Source organism: Hesperophylax consimilis, chromosome 19 (assembly GCF_061612785.1).
Source record: "Hesperophylax consimilis isolate HC1 chromosome 19, BYU_Hcon_1.0, whole genome shotgun sequence".
Taxonomy (NCBI): Eukaryota; Metazoa; Arthropoda; class Insecta; order Trichoptera; family Limnephilidae; genus Hesperophylax; species Hesperophylax consimilis.
In genome coordinates this window covers 14,171,768-14,193,075 of record NC_142854.1, presented here as the reverse complement: position 1 = coordinate 14,193,075, position 21,308 = coordinate 14,171,768, and the positions used below count along the sequence as shown (strand labels likewise).

The 21,308-nt window shown below is 36.4% G+C and overlaps 1 protein-coding gene across 1 annotated transcript in view; it reads left to right on the top strand.

Moving 5' to 3' along the window:
• The window catches only part of LOC149414858 (beta-1,4-glucuronyltransferase 1-like), a 240,317-nt gene that overhangs the window by 152,280 nt on the left and 66,729 nt on the right, over positions 1-21,308 (top strand). Inside the window, exon 3 of the mRNA XM_089643340.1 lies at positions 12,280-14,203. Coding sequence (XP_089499466.1) covers positions 13,476-14,203 — 728 coding nt within the window. The 5' untranslated portion in view covers positions 12,280-13,475. The remainder of the gene's footprint in view (positions 1-12,279; positions 14,204-21,308) is intronic.

Here is a 21,308-nt window from a genome sequence, read left to right as displayed (position 1 = left end):
TTAGCCAGCTTCTAGTTAGGTCGACTATCGAGTCACCATTATAATACGCGGAGTAATAATACATCCCTGATTAATCTGAAATAACCATTTATTTATAAACTACTTCCAAGACGAATTGGAGACCTGTTTGTACGAACACAACAGTTACCTAATATCCGTCCGAAGCCGGATAGTTGCAAAAGTAGTTAAAAATGTAGACAAAATCAAAAATATTTTCAAGTTCTCTTAATAATTGTTAAAAACCATGACCGCTTAAGTACTTAAAATTTAAGATAATTAAAATTTAATAATGGATAATGATTGTGAATTAGGATATGCTTGTCAGCATCTAGAAGTAATGAACGAGTACGTAATTCTACTAGTACTAATAAGTACTAGTTATTTATGGAAATATCTTTATTTATTTATTTATTTCATTTATTTTTATTTATTTGCAAAAACAGTACAAAAACCAATACATTGCAAAAGCGGTAAACAAATTATTGAAGAAAATTTTATACATAAGTATACAGTTAATACATAAGTATACATTTATGTAAATGTATGGGGTGTGCGCATTGCCCGGGTGTCAGGGAGTATGTTTCTACCCCACTGAGAAATCTGTTGACGTTGTTATGAGTTATGAATCATCTCCGTTGGTACTTTTGAAAGGAGACTCGCAGTTGATGGATCCGTTGACTCAGCGGTGAGAGCACTAATTCTCGGTAAAATAATTTAATTTGCGGACCATGCTTGAATAGGTACCGTCATTTTTTTTGTGACACCTCACAATAGCTTTCTTATCTGTACAGTGTTAGGACGGGGTTTTTCTATGTCGCCACCCGGTTGGGCAACTTTGTGAGAAGGGTTAAGATAGGGGATAAGAAGTTATTTATTTATGCGGGACTTGAAGAGAACGACCCGTTCTCATGAAGCCAACATCAACTAATGTGAACATGTGTTCCGCTCGTGTCCGTCGAGTTTCACGCAAGTGCACCGGTAATCAACGCTGCTAGCTCCTTAGAGCAGGCTCCATTAAAATACCAGTAGAACCTGAAGAAATTATGTGTTTATTTCTAATAATCAAGTTTGTAAGCATATTTCATCCCCTTTCAAAAACAGTTTTTAGTTTTCGGATATGTTCAGAAATATCTAATTTATTTGCGTTTTATTCTGAAGCGGAAATACACGAAAATTTGACAATATGCCAGAGCCCTAAATGGTTAAAGTTATAGTATTCTGTCTTTCTCTATACCACTATACAGGGAGTATCTGGACTTACCCGATAGACCTTAAGCAGCGATTCCTGGGCTTATTTGGAATGTATTTTGTTATCAATTGATACAGGAATTAATTTGGCTAATTTTACTGTGAAAAAGAAAATCCTGTTTCACCAAGACAACGCGCCGTCTCACACCTCAGTGGTTGCCATGGCAAAAATGCACGAATTACGGTTTGAACTGCTTGACCATCGGCCTTACTCACCAGATCTAGCCCCAAACGACTTCTTTTTGTTTCTTAATCTGAAAACTGCGCTCGAAGGACAGAGATTTTCGTCAAATGAGGAGGCAATCAGCTTTGTGAACAATTAATTAGCAGAGAAAAACGCCGAGTACTACAGGGTTTTCCAATAAGAGGTGTTATTTTTAATAGCCCGCTATTTCGGTAGATGTTACCTTTGAAGCTGTCATTTTTTTACATTTGACAAGTAGAAACTACGCCATTAATAAAAATAAAACGATACACGCTTCAACAACGCATTGAAATTATTAAAATTCACTTGAGTGAATCAAATGCAAATCATCTTGAGTGATGAGGCCCATTTCCACCTCGGTGGCTTCGTCAACAAGCAAAATTGTCGCATCTGGGGCTCGGAAAACCCAAGAGTTATTGTTGAAAAGCCTCTCTATCCTCAACCTGTGACTGTTTGGTGCGGTTTATGGTCCGGCGGAGTCGTTGGACCTTACTTGAAAATGAGGCTGGAGCAACAGTTACGGTGAATGGATTGCGCTATCGAGAGATGATTAATGATTTTTTATGGCCGGAATTGGATGGTATTGATCTGGACAACGTTTACTTTCAACAAGACGGCGCTACGTGCCACACAAGCAACGAAACCATTGATCTTTTACGATTGAATATCAAAATAACACCTCTTATTGGAAAACCCTATATTTGGATGGGTTAGAGAGATGGGAGCATCGCTGGGAGAAGAGTGTAGAGTTAAAAGGAGACTATGTAGAAAAATAAATAAAAACCTTTGGAAAAAAAACCTTGTTTTATTGTTAGTTCGGAAACTTTTCAGACCACCCTCGTATAAGTTCATCTTGACATCTTTACTTATACCTCAAAATTATCCCCTGTAATAATAGCATATTCCTTTCGTCGGGAAAGAAAATTGGTCTAAGTTATAAAAATCCATAATCTTTCGAAGTAACGTATAATTATAACCAGCAGATGAAAAGCACAATTATTAACGGGCAAGTCAAAATAAATAATAACCACGCAGCCGTATTATTACACGATATTTATTTTGCTTCAGGCGCCAGCTCTTTTTTTTGTTACTTGGGTTTTACGATGATTTGTCGCTTTTTTGTGGGAAGTTCTGAATTATAACAGTGCAAGAATGTTTTAGTGTTTACTTATGTTAACTATTCGGCCCTGAAAACATTGTCACGTAGTCAACTCTCATGTATACATCTGCGAGCCGAACTGCCGAACTGAACCTCAACTTATGGGAAAGAAACTAAGCAACCGCAAATGGCGCGAAACGCCGCTTTGCCGTTGATTCGTTAGTTTCCCGTAATTCGTGGTACGGTTCGCGTTTCGGTTCGCAAATGCATACGTACCCTTAGATCAGCAACATCATCAGCTATAGGTAGACTGATGGAACCTAAGCGCAAGCCAAGTAGGTACTAAGTTTTGTGATTTTTTCGGAGCATCTGGGCCGAACGAAGGGTTGGAATAAACTCCCTCCGGAACTAATCTGACTAATATCCATAACAAGTTCAACAGAATTCAGGTCTAAACTAAAAACTTACATATTTAGGCTCATACCCTTAAATTAAATACACTTGCCTGATAGTAGCAGTCTTGTTTTGCCGAGGGACGAATCACATTTAGGAAGAATAGGAATTAAACTCTAATCAAATCCTTGCACTGTTATACCGCCCATAAAATAAAAGTAGTTTTGCTCTCCTAAACTCGCTCATTAAAGACAATAAATATATATTATTAAAATAAATACCAGAATGTAAAATTGCATTTTTAATTACATGTGTTCCAATTATATCCTCGGCGTGCGAACTGGATCTAAATTTCTCTAATTAAGGCGATGCACTACGTAGTAATTTAAAATCATGTGTTTTTGGTTTGAAAATTTGGTCGCTTAGAAATGTTTCAGATGCTTTAATTAAATACTGCGAGTAGAATACATCCTGGCCTTTGAAATAATCGAGTATTTTTTAGATAGGTCTTTTTATAAGCCCAGAAAAAAATAATGTGTAAGTCCTATGAAAACTGCTTTGAAGTTCAAAATCTCCTACTTACGAACCCATTTTCGGTTATGGTTTTATTGTATAATGTGGCAAATTAAGTTATTTATAAAATGATCGAAAAACATTTAAATATTTATGCCTGAACATCCACAAAATAAAATAATAGGTTGGCCATGTTTTTTTCTTGTATAAATAAAAAACAGGTGGATGGTGTGAAGCGGGAATTTAAGCCTTATCGCCATCGACGTAAGGTGTGTTATTGATAGCGGCTCGATTCAAAATATTACACGACGTAGTGCATCGCCTTAACAATAAAGAGTGTTAATCTCAAGTGACCTCCCAGGTAATTAATTATGATCCTGTGTATTATCTGCCTGTCAGAATATTTAAAAAATAATATATGTTCATTCTAACGCAGCATCGCGTTCATTGGTCAAATGCATTGTACGTATAGTTTTAATAGTGATCAAGGAACCGGTGGATGCAATCATAAGTTGACAACAGTTTTGCCTAGTCTATGATTAGTAGATCATTGTAGAAATATCTACTTAATACAGGGTTTTCCAATAAGAGGTGTTATTTTGATATTCAATCGTAAAAGATCAATGGTTTCGTTGCTTGTGTGGCACCTAGCGCCATCTTGTTGAAAGTAAACGTTGTCCAGATCAATATATAAAAATTTAGCCTGCATATGTTTGCGCTCGCAAACCTCTAAAAGTGGTCAACCGATATCGCCACAGACATAGGAATTAATAGACGAGAAGATAATGGCGAGGGGTAAAATCAACTGTTGAAGAACGAAGGGCGTAAGGCTGACTGTGATTCGTCAATAAATCAATCTGACAGTAAATAGGCATCTCGCATTATAATATCACCATTTACTTCTTAAAAGTAAAATCTGCTTTTGAATGAATAGACATTCTTACATGGGAGCGCAAATTACTCGCCACGTTATGAACAAATTTGCGAAGTCCAAATTCGGCAAAAAAATTCGGTTGTATTTTCAGAGTCGAATATTTCGTTTAAGTATTTAGTTAAGACACTTTTATAAATGTTCATAATTTACTTCCCAGCAACCAACCAGCTTTGTGTTTCGCGTCCAGACGTTTCTCGATGTGATAGTAACAACTGATTCATATTATACGATGTGAATATGCTTAAAATAAAGTAAAATAATGCTTTTATATGGAATGTAATACGACAATTGGGTTTATTCTCTTTTTCACATCTATTTTTACAAGTTTTCATAGTACAAGTCAACATTTTGCCGTGTTATTTCGTAAAATGAACCGATGATGCCTCGACCATAGTTCGCACAAGAATGATGACGTCACGTTTTCAAATTTCACTTGAGGCCATACGCCAGCACAGCCGGTTCCAATGGAACCGGTATGGGGAGTGGGGATAATACGCTTTTAATCACTTAGGGCAGGTCTACTAATATTCATATGTCTATGGATATCGCTGAATTTTTCAATTTTGTTGAAGCGGCAAAGATCTCTCGGTTGGTTAGCTCTGGCAGCATGACATTTTATTTTATTGATACATCATTACATGTGTTTTTTTTGTAATATTTCACCCTCCATGCTAGGGATGACCCTGTGTAATGGCGGGTGAATTTTACAGTGTGCGGACATAGAATCTATACATTACTATAATATAAATTAGAAAAATGATGTATAGATAATTTGGGTTGCAAGAAGAGGATGGAGAAGTTAGAGAGTTATAAGTAGATGAAAAATTTGAGAAATTATTAGTAAATAGATCACACTCATTAATTATGTACATACTATACCGCTAAGTTAGAAAATAAGGATATATTATGTTTTGTCTGAAAGGTGATTAAATTGATAGAGTGTAGAATGAATGGGTATTGTAGTTGTAATGTATTCCGTGTGTAAGGATCCATTTTGTAATTTGTTTTTTAAAGGGATGGGGTTGACTCGCAGTTTTAGGTTTTCAGAGATAAGGTTAAAGATTTTAGGAGCTAGGAAGAAAAATTGTCTTTGAGCTGACTTGGTATGTAGTGAAGGTACTTTTGTGACCGTTGGTTATTGCATTTGCACAGCTTTTTTCGTATGGAATTTTTAGGTCAACCCAATTACATATTTGTACAGCTTGAGTTATAGAGCTTCTTCTCTTTCACTATAAAAAAATCTTTTCCCAACGTAAACTTAAGTTCAGTACGGTATTTGTTAATCAATGAGGTGTATAGATACAGTCATCTTTGGCGTTCAAAGTATGGACCACGCATATCGGATCTTTGTCCGATGAGAGATATCTCATTATCCGGCGATAACTTCAAAATGCCGACATGCACGCTGAGATATTGTCCAAGTCGTACTGGAAAATATAGGGAAAGCAATGGTATAACCTTTCATCGGTTAGTAGGGTTTTATCATAATCAGTAGTCGTCTAAATTGGCGGCGGCGCGCGGCTACCGGTCACCTTCTACTCGTTCTTTGAGTTGGTTCGCGGTCAGAAGGATTCGGGCGACATCGACAGCCGCCACACTCCCCTTCCTACTTTCCGCACGGGAAAAATACTTCACACTGATATTGTAAGGAATGTACACATCGTTTATATACAACTCAATGCTGTTAATGAGGCATCGTAAAGAAGAAGATAAGCGAATCATTTTGGGAAATGCTTAGCTATCAAAGAAATGGCGTTACAAAAACAGGTGGGCCAAAGTGATTCTAAAATTAGAGCTTTCGCTAGATGAACATCGAACGAAATCTTGTTGATATACATAAAACAGTGACCGGGTATATCATCAAAATGACAGTTCAACACATCTACAAAAAGTGTTATAAAGTCATGTTAAGTGATGAAACAAAAACTAGGTTAAATAGGTTACATAGGTATGTAACCTATTTAACTTTACTTAAACTTTTTTTTACTTATTTTTTGTTTCATCACTTTTAATGACTCTATTTCACTTTTTAATGGTGTGTTGAATTTTCATTTAGATGAAATATCAGGGAACCATCATGATAAACTTTGAGTAAAATACCAATGTTTTGGTACGATGTCCGAACACGTGTTCATAAAAGTCCTATCATTTTTGTATTGCGTCATGAAATATTATTAAGACCAACACGTGTTCTGATATTATTACGAATGAACCAAAATTTTATCAAGAAGCGTCTTGCAGTCTCATTTTTAACAGGATGGCTAATAATTTGAAGACATTTTTAAAAAGTCAACTTCAGTAATTTTTCTCCATGCATCCTGACGTCATAATCGCGATTTCTACGGACGAGTGGGAATAATTATTGGAACTTTAAGACGGTATTCACATAAATTTTAAAAAAGAAGAAAAACTTTAAAAACATGCTCGGCTCGGAAGTGAGAAAAACCGGTGCAGCCATTATAGGTAATCACCTGACTTGAGTTATTCGTGTAGCAATGTAATACGGGCTTATCCGATACAAAGAAACGTTTACTGTTAGGTGGGGTAGGTACTACAGTAGATAGTAGTTGGTAGGCACTTGTTACATGGGTGTTTTTCTTACATTATTAATCGCGCTACGTGCGATGTCTCTCGTGTCGATGGCGCATTCAGAGAAGTAATTTAACGCAGTGCTGAATATTTTCCTCGTGTTCTCGTCTTCAGTTTTTGTATGGAATTCGTCGCGGTTTTTATTTATTTATTTACGGTACAAGTTCATTTGAATTCAGTATAAAACATTTTTTTACAAAAAAGTATAATACAAAGAAATTCCACCATGTAAACTTAATAAAATGATAAATAAAATTTATTGTTTTTAAAAATATTAACTTTTAAAAAAAAATAGTGAAATACTGAATAAATAAAAAATGTATATTTATTTTGATAGGGTTTTAACTATCATTTAGAGAATTTCTTCCGGGGTTTTACTCTATTTTCTACAAATTTAATATGAAAGTATTATATATACAGGGCTTTCCAATAAGAGGTGTTATTTTGAAAAGCCCACTATTTCGGTAGATTTTACTTTTGAAGCTGTCATTTTTTGACATTTAACAAGTAGAAACTACGCCATTATTAAAAATGGAACGATACACGCTTCAACAACGCATTGAAATTCATTTAACTGAATCAAATGCAAATCATCTTGAGTGATGAGGCCCATTTCCACCTCGGTGGCTTCGTCAAAAAGCAAAATTGTCGCATCTGGGGCTCGGAAAACCCAAGAGTTATTGTTGATAAGCCTCTCTATCCTCAACTGTGTGACTGTTTGGTGCGGTTCATGGTCCGGCGGAGTCATTGGACCTTATTTTTTCGAAAATGAGGCTGGAGAAAAAGTTCCGGTGAATGGATTGCGCTATCGAGAGATGATTAATGATTTTTTATGGCCGGAAGTGGATGGTATTGATCTGGACAACGTTTACTTTCAACAAGACGGCGCTACGTGCCACACAAGCAACGAAACCATTGATCTTTTACGATTGAATATCAAAATAACACCTCTTATTGGAAAAACCTCTATTTGGGAGGCGGTTTTATTGGATAACCAACACCTCTGCCATAGGTCGCCCCAAGTGTTGCGCTACGTTTGGTGATTTAGCAGGGGTGTCCGGGTTCATCTGGTTAGGTGTGTACAGGATGCGCCTGCCCACCAGCTGCGTGGCGTGCCAGATCGGGAGAGGCTCCAACTGATCTCTCGACCCATTGCCTTTATCCGCTGCGGAGGGAATAGACCATTCGTCCGTCACTCCTGGACACACTAATCCCTAGATTCCTACCCACCCCTCATACCTTTTACTTCCCAGAACTTCCTCTCCTTCCTTTCCTTAAATAGATATCCATACAGCATCCCCAAAGATGTCATAGGCCCCGAGGAAAACAATTTTCCCCAGGGCTTCCTGTGTGGGGTAAATTAAAAACAAAAATTGTGCTAGATTGTATAGTCTAGTAGAGAGGTTCCCAAACTTTTTTGCCCGTAGACCACTTGCCAAATATTTTTTTTCCTTAGAATCCCTGTCTGCCGAATACTGAATTATCCTAAAACTATTAACGTCCCATGTGATAATCATTTATTTTTTTAGTAAAAATATTCCCTTCCCTTGCCTGCCCAACAACCGGGTGGCGGTAAAGTTCATCCGTCTTTAATTGTGCAGACAGGGGCACCCTTGTGAGGTATTACACCAAATGAAAATGAAGCAGGATAAGCAACGGGAATTTCTTTCTGTAGCTAGCCCTACAGAACTGCACCTTAAGTTCAGTCAGTGCTTATTCCGGTCATTTCTTCTTGTCACATGATATCCGATTCTTCAACGTTCCATTTCGATAGTCAAAATGTCCTCAAACTTAGTTTTGAAGTTTTGAAATACATTTAAATGTTGAAGGTCATTATGACCCTGGACGTTTTTCAAAAACAAGTTGGGGAACTAGGAAAATTCGCGGCTTCCAATGGGCAATGTTTTGCTTGAATATATTAATTCTGAAGAGATAAGGAACGTAGACTCTATTTATATACCTCAATTAACAACTTTACGAGATATAAACATGCAAATATCAAATAAGTAATTTCTCAGTCTATTATATTTGTGTTAGGTCTATTGTGTAATTTACGGAACTCCTAAATGTTGACTTGAGGTAAATGGGGGTCCGCTCGTATGTATCCCCATTTGAATCTCGTGGACCCCCAAATTTTTTTCTCGCTGACATAGACCCCCAGCAAGCCGATATCGACCCCTGGGAGTCCATATAGACCACTTTGGGAACCTCTGGTCTAGTACGATAGTTTTCTAACCCGACTGTGCTTATTAGAACGCTAGTCTAAATGCTAATCCAAGCAATTACCACCACCGTTTTACTACGATAACCGTTCCTCTATGATTTATCAGTAACAAGTTATGATTATGTATGCAATGAGAACGGTATCGCTTCTCGCCAATATTCATCGGTTTCACTTTCTAACACAAGTCGTGACCGTTTGCAACTTTTCCCGACTGCGGGATATTTGACCACGAGCTACTTAATCATAGATTCAATTTAAAAGATTTGTCCTAACATGAAATCTGGGCTGGTGGCAAACCACGTGACCATTTTTTTGACACCAGGAGGGTTCGAGAATGCTTTGAATAAACTACGACATCAGTCGTACATTGACCGCCGAAGAACGCACATTAAAATAGACACCCTGCGCAGAAAAGTAAAGATCACGAAAGTAAGACAAAGATTTGCATTGCAGTACATTGTTGTACCTTTCTACGCACGATCTGAATGTTGATTTTTAAACGAACCGCCTGGCGAAGCGGCGTAAAAAACACAGATTTTTTCATACAATGTTATCTATTTTAAATGGTGTGGAGCAGGTAGGACCGTCATTTATTTCGTACATTAACTGCTGTAATGTCGTCCGATTTATGTGATATCTCTGCGTGTATTGTGATATCTCTGGGTGTGTGTACGAGATTGACACCAAAAGTTGCTAGAATGCATCGTCATCGACAACGAGTCTATCTTTCGAGTTTCCGCACGATCGGATTTAGGGAAGGGGTTAATTTCCGCTTCCAAGATTTGCATTAATTCATTATCTATACACCACCACGGTCTTTTCTGTACGCCTTTTGATATACAATTTCGTAGTTCATTAATTTGATGTATCTCATATGGTTAAGCGAGCGTTAGCAATGTAAGCGCCCGAAAATATTTTTTTACGACTTGATTACAAAACATCGACTTTTCTCTACTTTATATAAATGTAGTATGTATGTATTATATATATATATAAATCTTCCGGAAGAAATTCTCTAAATGATAGTGAAAAGCTTATAAAAATCCTTTGCATAATTTAGAAGAACTAAGCGCACAAACAGACAGACGCGGATAGCGACTTTATTTTATACTATTTAGATAGAGATAACAAGTAAAACTAATGTCCGAGGATTTATTTAATACTATATTCCCACTGTCTATAGTTGGTAGTTGCAGAGTTAAGTGTGTCGAGCCTCGATGCTTTTGATTGATTTGCAAGTCAACAGGAATTGAACGCGTAACCTCTAGATTCAATGTCAAGTGGATGAGATTACACCCGCCGCAAGGCGGAGGTCGCCTATATAGGCTAATGTGAAGTGAACCAATTGAATGAACCGGCAACAAATGCGACATCTTATTGATGTATCTTGTTAATAATAACAGTAATAATATTTGGATGATTTTACAGCGCCGTTTTTGTGCAAAATCACCTCAAGGGCGCTGTACAAGTATATAATACATTTCTACTATGTTATTACTAACTAAATATGGAGATAATATACAGCACAATACTTACGTGTTAGGTCACTTGAGAGTAACACTTAATTAACATTAACTAATTTTTTACTAGCGAAATTTAGATACAGGATTTAGGACATAATTGGATATAACTGGACTTTCTCTCAGGAATGGTATATTTAATTTAAGGGTATGACAGCTTAAAAAGGTAAGTTTTTAGTTTAAAACTGAGTTCTGTTGGACTTGTAATGGATTTTAGTTATGGAGTGAGTTTATTACAAGCCTTCGGCTCAGATACTCCGAAAGCGCGATCACCAAACTTAAGTATTTGGCTTGCGCTTAGGTTCTATCAGTATGCCTACAGCTGATGATGTTGCTGATCTAAGAGTTGACAGCCTCAGACCAGTGTTTTCTGGGACGCATAGTTCAGAGATGTAGGATGGGGCCATTTCATTGATGAATTTAAACACCATCCAGCACAATTTGTACTGGATTCTTTTAGGGCACTTGAGCCAGTGAAGGTTACGACGGTGTTCTGAAATGTGCGAATATTTTGAAACCCCGGTTATCATTTTCTGTAACCCACAGACTAACTGAAACAAAACACTTTTTTAAATTTTATGCAATCTTCATATCCTCCTCTGCAAAAGATGCTGTGCTGAGGCGGACTATGTTTTGTGTAGAGTGTTACTTCTGACGACGTTTTAAGCACCGTAATTTTTTGGAAACTTTTAAATCGGTGGCAACTTTGATCATCCCTGATAACTGCAAAATTTCAAATACATTTTGTAAATTCCTCACCGATTACAATAGTTTCGTGTAGTTTATATTGTAAAATATATCAGTGTCTATTGATATATTAATTAACTTTCGAAATATTTTGGGATTGGCGTATCTTTTTTATATGCTTATAAAATTGTACATCAAAGTAGCTCCACCCCGATTTGGGATTTTCACCACCATGTTATATTTTTTTACTGCCCAAACATATAATATACATTTAAAGAAAAAAATATATTGCAATAGTTTTTACACGTGCAATAAATATGACCAGAAAATTTTCCGACAAAAATGTTATTTAATTACAAAGTTGAAAATTTAATAAATTACCCCATTTTACGGAACCTTTACCACTCTTCTGATATTTCCTTTAGCCTGGCCTTGGAGTACTTTTAACTTTATATTTGTGTGTTTCTATAAACAGTTGTTGTTATGTTTTTGATTCAAGGGTTTAGTTTTTTGGAAAACATTCTAAACTTTTTGTAAAATAAAATTTATACTAAACGAAAAATTTTCAAGCAACTACAAAAAACCTTTATTAAAGCTATCCAGTTTCAAATGTCAGTTTGTCTGTGTTTACTTATTGGTGTAATAGCTGCATATCTGATGATGCGTATTGGCTCGTGAAGCGGGGCCATGTAAGCTCTTACGTAACGTTGGCAAAAAGGTCAAAGATGCATTTGTTAATTCATAAAACCTTCAGTTAATTCAACAAAATATCCACTAAATGTCGTCATACAATGTCCCTGAAATCTGTTGCTACGTTTACTTACTCCTTTCGTGTTTGTCTAATTCTTGTTTTTCTTTTCTTTACAGAAATTCTCTCCACTCGAAGCAAGTTTGAACATCGTTACCGAGACGAAAGGCGAACGAAACTTTAGAACGTAGAAACCGGAAACTAACAGATGGTATTTAAATTTAGACCAATACAAAACAAGCCGGAACAAGTTCAAAATACAATACGAAATGAAAAAAGCAAAAACTTTGCTGACGTTGTGTACTTAGATATCACGGAACATATTGATGAGATCAAACATTATCCAAGAGAAAAATTACGTTTAAAAATCCAAAAAAGTCCAAAAACTAAAAGTTAGAAGGATTGACATGTTATTTCGTTTTTGAGAAAAGATTGTGCGCTTCGCAAGTGAGACGAGATGCTTCAGATGCCAGAATTTGGTATTTGTACTTCCTCCGTCCATAATATGCCCTTGGAGTTGTGATGACGTCAAAGACAGTCTTCCACAGAAAAATTCGACCAAGAGGTAGGAGACGGGTGGAGCTAGAGCAACCATCAGATTTCCAAGAAAGTTTCATAGATATGAACCAAATCCAACGACAGTGCTTTTCTTTAAACTTTAGTCATTTTTGTCTCTACATAAGGAACGCTGGTGGTCTTTAGCAGTTCTTCGTGATCTATTCATTAATATCTCGTGAATTTCCTACATACTTCGTATCATTGTTGTAATATTCTTGCACTAACAGGCAGAAATAACTATAATAGTGAATCAACTCAACTTGAACACTCTCTAATTGACATTTGGTGAAATTAACATTATTCTAATACTGACCATTAAGTATTTCTGTGTTGAAATACGATTCCATAATTCAAATGCCTAGCGTGTGTTTTGTTACTCTACCATATTATCAATTTTAGAATCTCATATTAATTGATATTTAATTACAAAAGTGATTTTCTTAATAGTTTTTTGAAACCCTTGAAATGCCAGTTACCCCGCGTTTGGTTGTGTGTTGATGTTTTTTCTGCTCGTTCATATGCAAATTTTGTATTCTTTGTACTCGCGAAGAAAAAAGTCCATCAGTGAAGAGTTAGATCAGTAAAGCGATACGCTAAATTCTCAGTTCTTAATTCTCAGGCATTAGTGAAAAACTTTATTTAAATAATTAATCCTAAAAATAGCTTTTGTATTTTGTGATATTAAAAATATATGTAATTAGAAGTGTTGTACAGGGATTTAAAGTTGTGAGCGTTGTAAAACATAATTGCTTCAGAAATGTTGACTCGTAGGAACTGGTTGCTCAGGTGCAGCATCATAGCGAATCTTGCCGTAATCTTATACATGGGAGTTCATATAGCGGTCAAGAGTTCTCCCGATTATTCCTTCGACCCTGCCAACAATGGTAGAAATCTGGCCAGCGCCATAGAAAACAATCCGAGTGATCCATCCATGATCAGAAATGAACGCCTGGTTAGTGAAGCCAAACAGTTCGGAGTCGTATCATCGAACTCGGACAAGACAGTCCAAGAAGACGTGAGATTATTTGCGCTTGATAGAACATCTTCAATCAAGTCTGAAATCGAACAAAAGATCTCTCAAGTGGAAGCAGACATGAGCAAATTGGAAGAAAACGCCGCTTTGGCTGCAGAAGGAGATAAAATCGAAGAACCTACGAACGGAGGAGTCAGTAATGCCAGCGACTCGGTAGCTATTCCCAATGAGGCTGTGATTGAAGAACAAAACTTGGTAATTACGGAAGAAGCCCCTCCTGAATTGCCTAGGGATGAGACAGTCCTGGACGGAGCGACTCTGGCTAAGCTGAGAGACATTCTGAAGTGTAAAGACAAGCCTTTCGAGCAAAGCACTAGGCAGAGAGGGGAGTTCTGGGTGCTCTACAACTTCGTAAAGGCGGACCACGGGGAGATGGGCTGCGAGGAGTCCTTGACCTACACGACCCACGGAGACTTCACGTTCATGGACAATCTGGTGCCGCTGCTTGAAAGGTAGGCTCCATTTTACACCTTGTTAATTTATGTGACCTCGTCAGTCTTACTAAATATCGAGAGATCGTTTGGTACAGCCCAATCGTTGTTGGACACGTAGGTGCTGCAGAAATCTTGTTCGGGAACATGTTGTCCATCAGAAATGTTTTAGGAGTACTTTTTGAAGTTTAAGATAAATTGGCATAAAGCAGGGGTGAGGAACTTTTTAGCCGTTGGAGGCCTTTTAAATGTTTGTAGTATCACCTGCGAGCCGCACTTAGATTTTATGGCGAAGAGGTGTGGGGGGGGGGGGTCGAAATCCTCGATATATTATTAACCGCATTTTTATTACCTAACTTCATAAAACACTTGACAACAATTCTTCGAATAAAAAATGGAAAAAATAGGGGACCAAACCAGGCGCATGAGTTTGCAACTAGACATTTATAATTGCAGTCGAAACGCAACAATGGTTTCCCCTGAATTTCGTCCTCAGATGAGATGGCAACTCGAATTTTACGTTGCGTTGAGAACACAAGACTTGTTTTAACTTAAGAGTGATTCTGCATAACGTAATGGTAGGTATAATTGTTCTGTATTATGCAGCATATTTATGGTCTGCAGCTAGATTTTTATAATTACGCACAGAACACAAATTTGATTTTGTATTTATTTCTTCATGTTCGTCATAAAACGCTTATACACCAATATATTAGGGAGAAGATTACAAGTTTGTGGTACATGTAAGTATAAAAAGGTCATGGGGTGGCAGTTTTACTATTTTGTGACATGTTTTAAAAGATAGTTGCTAAATTTAAGTGACGTTGAAAATGCCAATGGTCAATTCAGAATCGTTAGGCATTTGATTCGCTCTATTGATGGCGCGTCCTGATAGGCAGAAGTTTTCGCTTTCGGAGTATAAAAAAAGTGCATTGGCATCTCCCACGAGTAGACTTGTTAGCAGTTGTGGGCGGTGGTCAAAATACATGTGGGGGTTCACCAGAGTACAGCATTAAATCAAATAATAAATTACTATTTATCTATTTATAAAGAAGCTCTACTCCCCGCTGCTTTTGTCTCACGAAAATCTCTATGGCCCTTTTATTTAGATATGAACATTTTACAAAATATGTGATTATGCTATTGCTCAAAATTCCTTACATGTCTTACCTTGTACCAAAAAAACTCCCTTTATCCCTCGAAAATTCAATACCTCTAGATCTGGGGACTTCTCCCTAGAGCATCACCGCAAACTAATCACTCATATCATAATTACATGTTGGATTTTGTGTCGAAGAAAGCTGTAACCGGAACATCGATTGAACAAGAGTAGATGCTAAATTGAAGATCCAATATCGGCAACAACATGACACATACGCGTTTCCATTAAACATGCTACTGAACAAATCGTTCCTTCCGATGTGGTGGTAAAAGTTCGCGCGGTTCGCGATGTGCTAATATTGGGAAAGAATTGTATGTACCCACGCTTTCGACTGTTCACAGAATATGCAAACAATGTAGTAAAATTCTGGATCGCAATCGAAAACGAACTGCTACGAATCGCTTGTTGGGCACATATAAATTAACGTCTTTCAACATATTTTATATTTGGCGCGCCGTGATTGAAAACCGTTCTCGGGTTCTGAATTAAACTTTTTGTTTTGCTTAGCGGTGCTTTCAGCAGGCCGCATCAAAAGTGTTCGCTGGCGTCTGTTTCCCGCTGGCTTAGTGGAGTCTCTTAGTGGAGGGGTTTTTCTCAAGGCTCATATATATCAGAACGATCCCTACGGATGTAAATTATTTAAATTTAAGATTATTAAAAACAGTACCGTACCATTAAAATATTTTATGCAAAACGGTTTGATAATTTTATAAAATTAGCGGTAAGCACCTGATTATTTTTGTAGACCGTAAATTAGTAACTTCCCGAGGGATCCCCTAGAAACATCTGAGATTTAGTTCATCAGAAATAATTAATATAATCCCCACGGAAAGATCAATTTTCTAGACCTGTTTGGAAAATTCGACCATAGGTCCTTCCGTTAGTCCGGGCCGCGCGCCGAATATTGTTTTACACGACTTCTTCACTTTCGTCGTTAAGATTCCGACGTTATTTAAGGGTCTGGTCTTAAAGAGTCTTTCGGATAAAAATAGAGCAAAGTAATAACCACCGCCAGCAGTGTCGTGTGTTGCTTACTTGTTACCATCGAGACATGTGGAATTAATTAAATAATCATTGCTTTTTATCGATTTTCCAAAGGTCATTAATTCATGCGACAAGCCTTTATTAAACTACGCTCAATTTTACTAAATGACTTTTGATTGGTTATTTAATGACTCAATAAAAAATATAAATGCAAACTACTAAAAAATATTTTTTTTCAATACACACAATAATACTGAATAACTTTTGATTGGTGGAAATTAAAGACAATTGTAATATCCATTAGCAACCTCAAAAGCGCCTTTTTATTTCCATCTAGGAACCTTAGCGGGCTTTGCTAATATTACTTTGAATGTAGTTCCCATTGTATTATATAATTATGACTGCCATAATGACCAGTCCCGTGATAAATATATATATATATATATATATGTGTTAAAGAGAAATAAGGAAGCAGTAAAATGTTGTATATCATATCTAAGATTATCTGTGACAGTTTCCCTTGATTAAGTTTTTTGCTTTCTTATAAAATTATTTACAAAGTATATAAAAACCACTTTTGTGCTTGAAATCGAGCGTTTCTAGACTCCGTTTGTCAAGCGATTTTAATGCCTATTACCTATATTCGTGACGATATACGGCAAACCAAGAATATACACTTTTTTGGCTTGTAGCTTCCTCTTATGCGGCATTAGCCGTGTTTGAACAGCCATGTACTTCTTTTTCAACATACCCAACAGGCTCCGGGCAGTTTTTTCAATTTATCTCTGAATTGAGAACTGTGAGTCTGTGCTCTTCGTAGCTGTACCTTTCACTGAGGTCTTCTTTGCGAATATTTTAGTTAAAACGTGTCCCTTCGCAATCGCCTTGCACCTGTACGGTCCATTGTGTTTGTCTCTAGAGGTTTGGAGTCGGTCGTAAATTGAACTCCTTTGGTAACTTCTTTCGTCTTCCAAAATAAGGGGTGTGTTGCACAGTAGTTGAAGTTATACTCGAATTAACCCCTTGTGTTATATTACTTTTGTTATGATAAATTGCTTATCAATAGTTCAGACGAACCAGCGATAAAGGTGAGATGGTGTTAGATGTTGGCTCTACGGCTTTTTAGAATTCGAGAATGTGAAGCATTAAATTGATAAGATGACTTGACACTTTTCTCTTAAACGCATAGACAAAATGATACAAAGACATGATGTAAATAAAACTGAAAAAATGCGACACGGCCGTGAAATTTAAAGTAACAGGGTTCATAGACAGAAATGAAGCAAAACGAATTTAAAACAAATTACAGGTAAGAAATTAAGTTACATGTTGTAAATAAGACGACACAACACTCAACAGCACTATTCTCCTTATAAATCTTCTCTAAATAGTATAAAATAAAGTAACTATCCGCGTCTGTCTGTTTGTGCGCTTAGTACTTCTAAACTACGAAACGGATTTTGATAGGATTGTCACTATCATTTAGAGAATTTCTTCCGGAAGGTTTTTTATATATAATATGTTTAGTATTGAAATAGTTTTGGATAATATCTACCATTTTTCCCATCATATAACTACAATCCATTTCCTTCCTTAAAAACAGCATGGTTTTGTGACCGGTCGGTCTACCACAACCAATCTTCTATTGTATGAACACTATATCTGTGAAGCTTTCACGTCTCGTGCACAAGTAGATTCAATATATACTGACTTTTCAAAAGCCTTTGATAAGTTAAATATTAATATCCTTCTCGCGAAACTGCAAGCCCTTGGTATACATGGATCATTCCTAAAATGGTTGAATAGTTACCTCTGTAACCGCGAACTGATGGTAAAATTAAATAATAAAGTCTCATATAAATTTAAAGTAACATCTGGAGTTCCTCAAGGCTCTCATCTGGGCCCACTTCTCTTCGTATTGTTTATAAATGATTTATCTTTATGTTTCGAAAATGTCAAATTCATTCTATTTGCAGATGACCTAAAGCTTTTTAAGATTATAAAATGTTTAAATGATGCACTTATCCTTCAGCATAATATAGATAGACTTGCTAGCTGGTGTGAAATAAACAAATTATTCCCAAACGTAAAAAAGTGTTTCCACATGTGTTTTTACCGTTCACGGACTCCAATAACCATATCGTATTCAATTAACAATAATGAAATTGCATTAGTACCATTTATCAAAGACCTTGGTGTTATTTTTGACAGAAAACTTACCTTTGATCGTCACTGTGAAACAATTTCCAATAAGGCCATGCAAATTCTAGGTTTTGTAATGCGTAACACAAGGACTTTTCAAAACATTGAGTCAATTAAATTACTCTACTGCTCTCTTGTGAGATCGCACCTAGAATATGCATCTCCTGTATGGTCTCCGATTTATACCTGTAACTTACACCGCTTGGAGAAAGTACAAAGAAAATTTCTTCGATACGTTCAATTCAAATTGAGACAGCCTGTAATTGATATCTGCTATAATACATTAATGTCTGGTCTAAATCTACCACTTCTTTCTACCCGGCGAACTATTAATGACATTCTTATACTTTTTAAATTACTGAACAATCTCATAGACTGCCCTCAAATGTTAAGTGTTATAAATTTTCGTGTCCCTGTTAAATCAACTCGACTCCACCATCTTTTCCACAGTGACAATCATAGCACTAACTATTTGTATCATTCACCGTTGGCGCGTTTTCACCGCACTGCCAACACGTATACAGACCTTTTTGATATTTTCAAAACCTCACCGTCTTGCATCAAGGCAAAAATACTTGGTTATGAATGTAATTGATATGTTTGTGAAATGTTAAATGTCTGTTTGTACTGCATCATACTGACTGTTGTGTTCTTCTTTATGTGTAACATATATATGGTGTTCTATACATATACATTCCACATATATACATATATGTGAAATGTATATGTATAGCATCAATAAAAACTGCTTGTGGATGTATTATTTTAATGAAAAATGCTATTTCTAATTGTCAAGTCTCTGACAGCCCTGAACTGTGTACTTATAATCCCATGTTTCACATTACTGTAAAAGCCTTTTATGGCGTTTAATAAATAAATAAATAAATAAATAAACAGCCTTACCCACACTTGAAAAGAAGAAGATGATTTGTTGCATTGTAAATTGTCGCAAGTACAGCATTCGAATTCGTGTCGTGTAGCAAGAAGGTGCAATCGTAGTGTTCTCGTTGTATTATTCACATGCTTTGTGCTCGGTTTGCAAATATCAAAATCATGTTAAAGATTATCTCGTTTCGGAGGAAATTTCACCCCGTGAACAGTGCAAGTTCGTCGACAGCCCTATTGCCGGGATTCTAAAGGAATTCAAGGTAGGCTGTTCCTTCATTCCACTTTTTACCGTGATTTATTCAAAACCAATTGAATGAGCTCTTTACTGACGTATTTTTTTGTGGATTTGATTTACAGTTCATTTACGTGTAATAGAACACGGTACATAATACGTGGAATATTTATAGAAAGTTGAGAAAAGTCGATGTTTTGTAATCATAATCTTATATTGCTAACTCTGGCTAAAGCTTACGAGATACATCAAAATAATTTACTACGGATTTGTATATCTTAAAAAGGCCTACATAAAAGTTCACGATGGTATATGTCTATCTCTTAAGGATAGCTCGCAGCAACGCGGGGTACACGTCAGCTAATCTTCCATTAAGCTTAACCTTCATACCTGCAGCATCTCTACCGTGCGCGAGTAACTTTACTTCCTGTAAAGTATTATTAATAGCTCCATGATCTTGAATCTCTTCAAACAAGCCACATTCACAAAATGAGTCTTTTAAGGTGATACTTTTTTTGAAATTTGTTTTTGTGTTTTTGTTATTAATCTGAAATAACAGAAGTGTGCAAAATGCATTTGCAGACCAGTGATTTTGACGAGAATTTGAAGAGAATATCGATGGCTTAAAACTTAATTTTAACTTATATAGTATTATATTCGTATGCTATGTTAGCTGATGTTTTTAATATGCCTCTATTGAAGCATGAAGCCGTACTTATTAAACATTTATTTCTTCTTCATTTGTTTCACTAACTTTGTACTAATGTATCTTTGTCTTGTTTACTTATATAATATTATGTTTTTTTTCCTTTCTTTCTTCTTTCTATATTGTACTATGACTGTCAATAACTATCATGTATGTAAATTACACTTGTATCGTTATTTCTAAATAAATAATATCTTTGCAATGGTGAGAGTCTCCATATTTTTATGCATATAGATTTGGGTTCTCTGTAATAGACCTGGAGGGGATTAGCGTTTTATCCCTTAGGTAAGGGAAATCCCTCATTTAAGTTTTGGCATAAACTAGAGCCAGTGAGATAGCGATCTCACTCTCTCCAGTTGTCAAAACCAACATGAAAAACCAAAAAAAGGGATAGCTACACTAAGGACATGTCCCTAGCCAAGGACAAAGAATGGGAATATGCCTCCAGCGCTCGTTCAAAAAGTGGAGGTACAGTGCAGTGACTTGGATTTAAGAAATCGATGTAGGTGTTTATGATATTCGGTGGAAGTGGCAGTGAAAAGTCTCTCTCTCTCTCTCTCTTTTTCAATTTTATCTTGGATAATTTACATATAAAATTAAACAAATGTAAATTTTCATCGTCTTTCCTTTTATACACTGGCGTCTAGTCTGGATATTGTAGTGTTAATTGTTCATTCACAAACGTTATAAAAGTGGCCCCACTGCAGTGCCTTGATAAACGCCGCATTAAAAAAAAATATCAGTGTTTTGCGGTCATCAGTGCTGAAAATATTGACCGATATATTTATTGGCATGCGCGCTTGTTGGGCGTAATTATTATAGTTCATGTTTCCGAACGTACTTAAGTCGTTCCACCAGGCTAACATGATTCTCGTTTCATGTACACCAGAGTTTCTCAAATTTGCGTGGCTTAAAGCGAAGCTATCAGTGAAATCACTATTTTAGATTTATC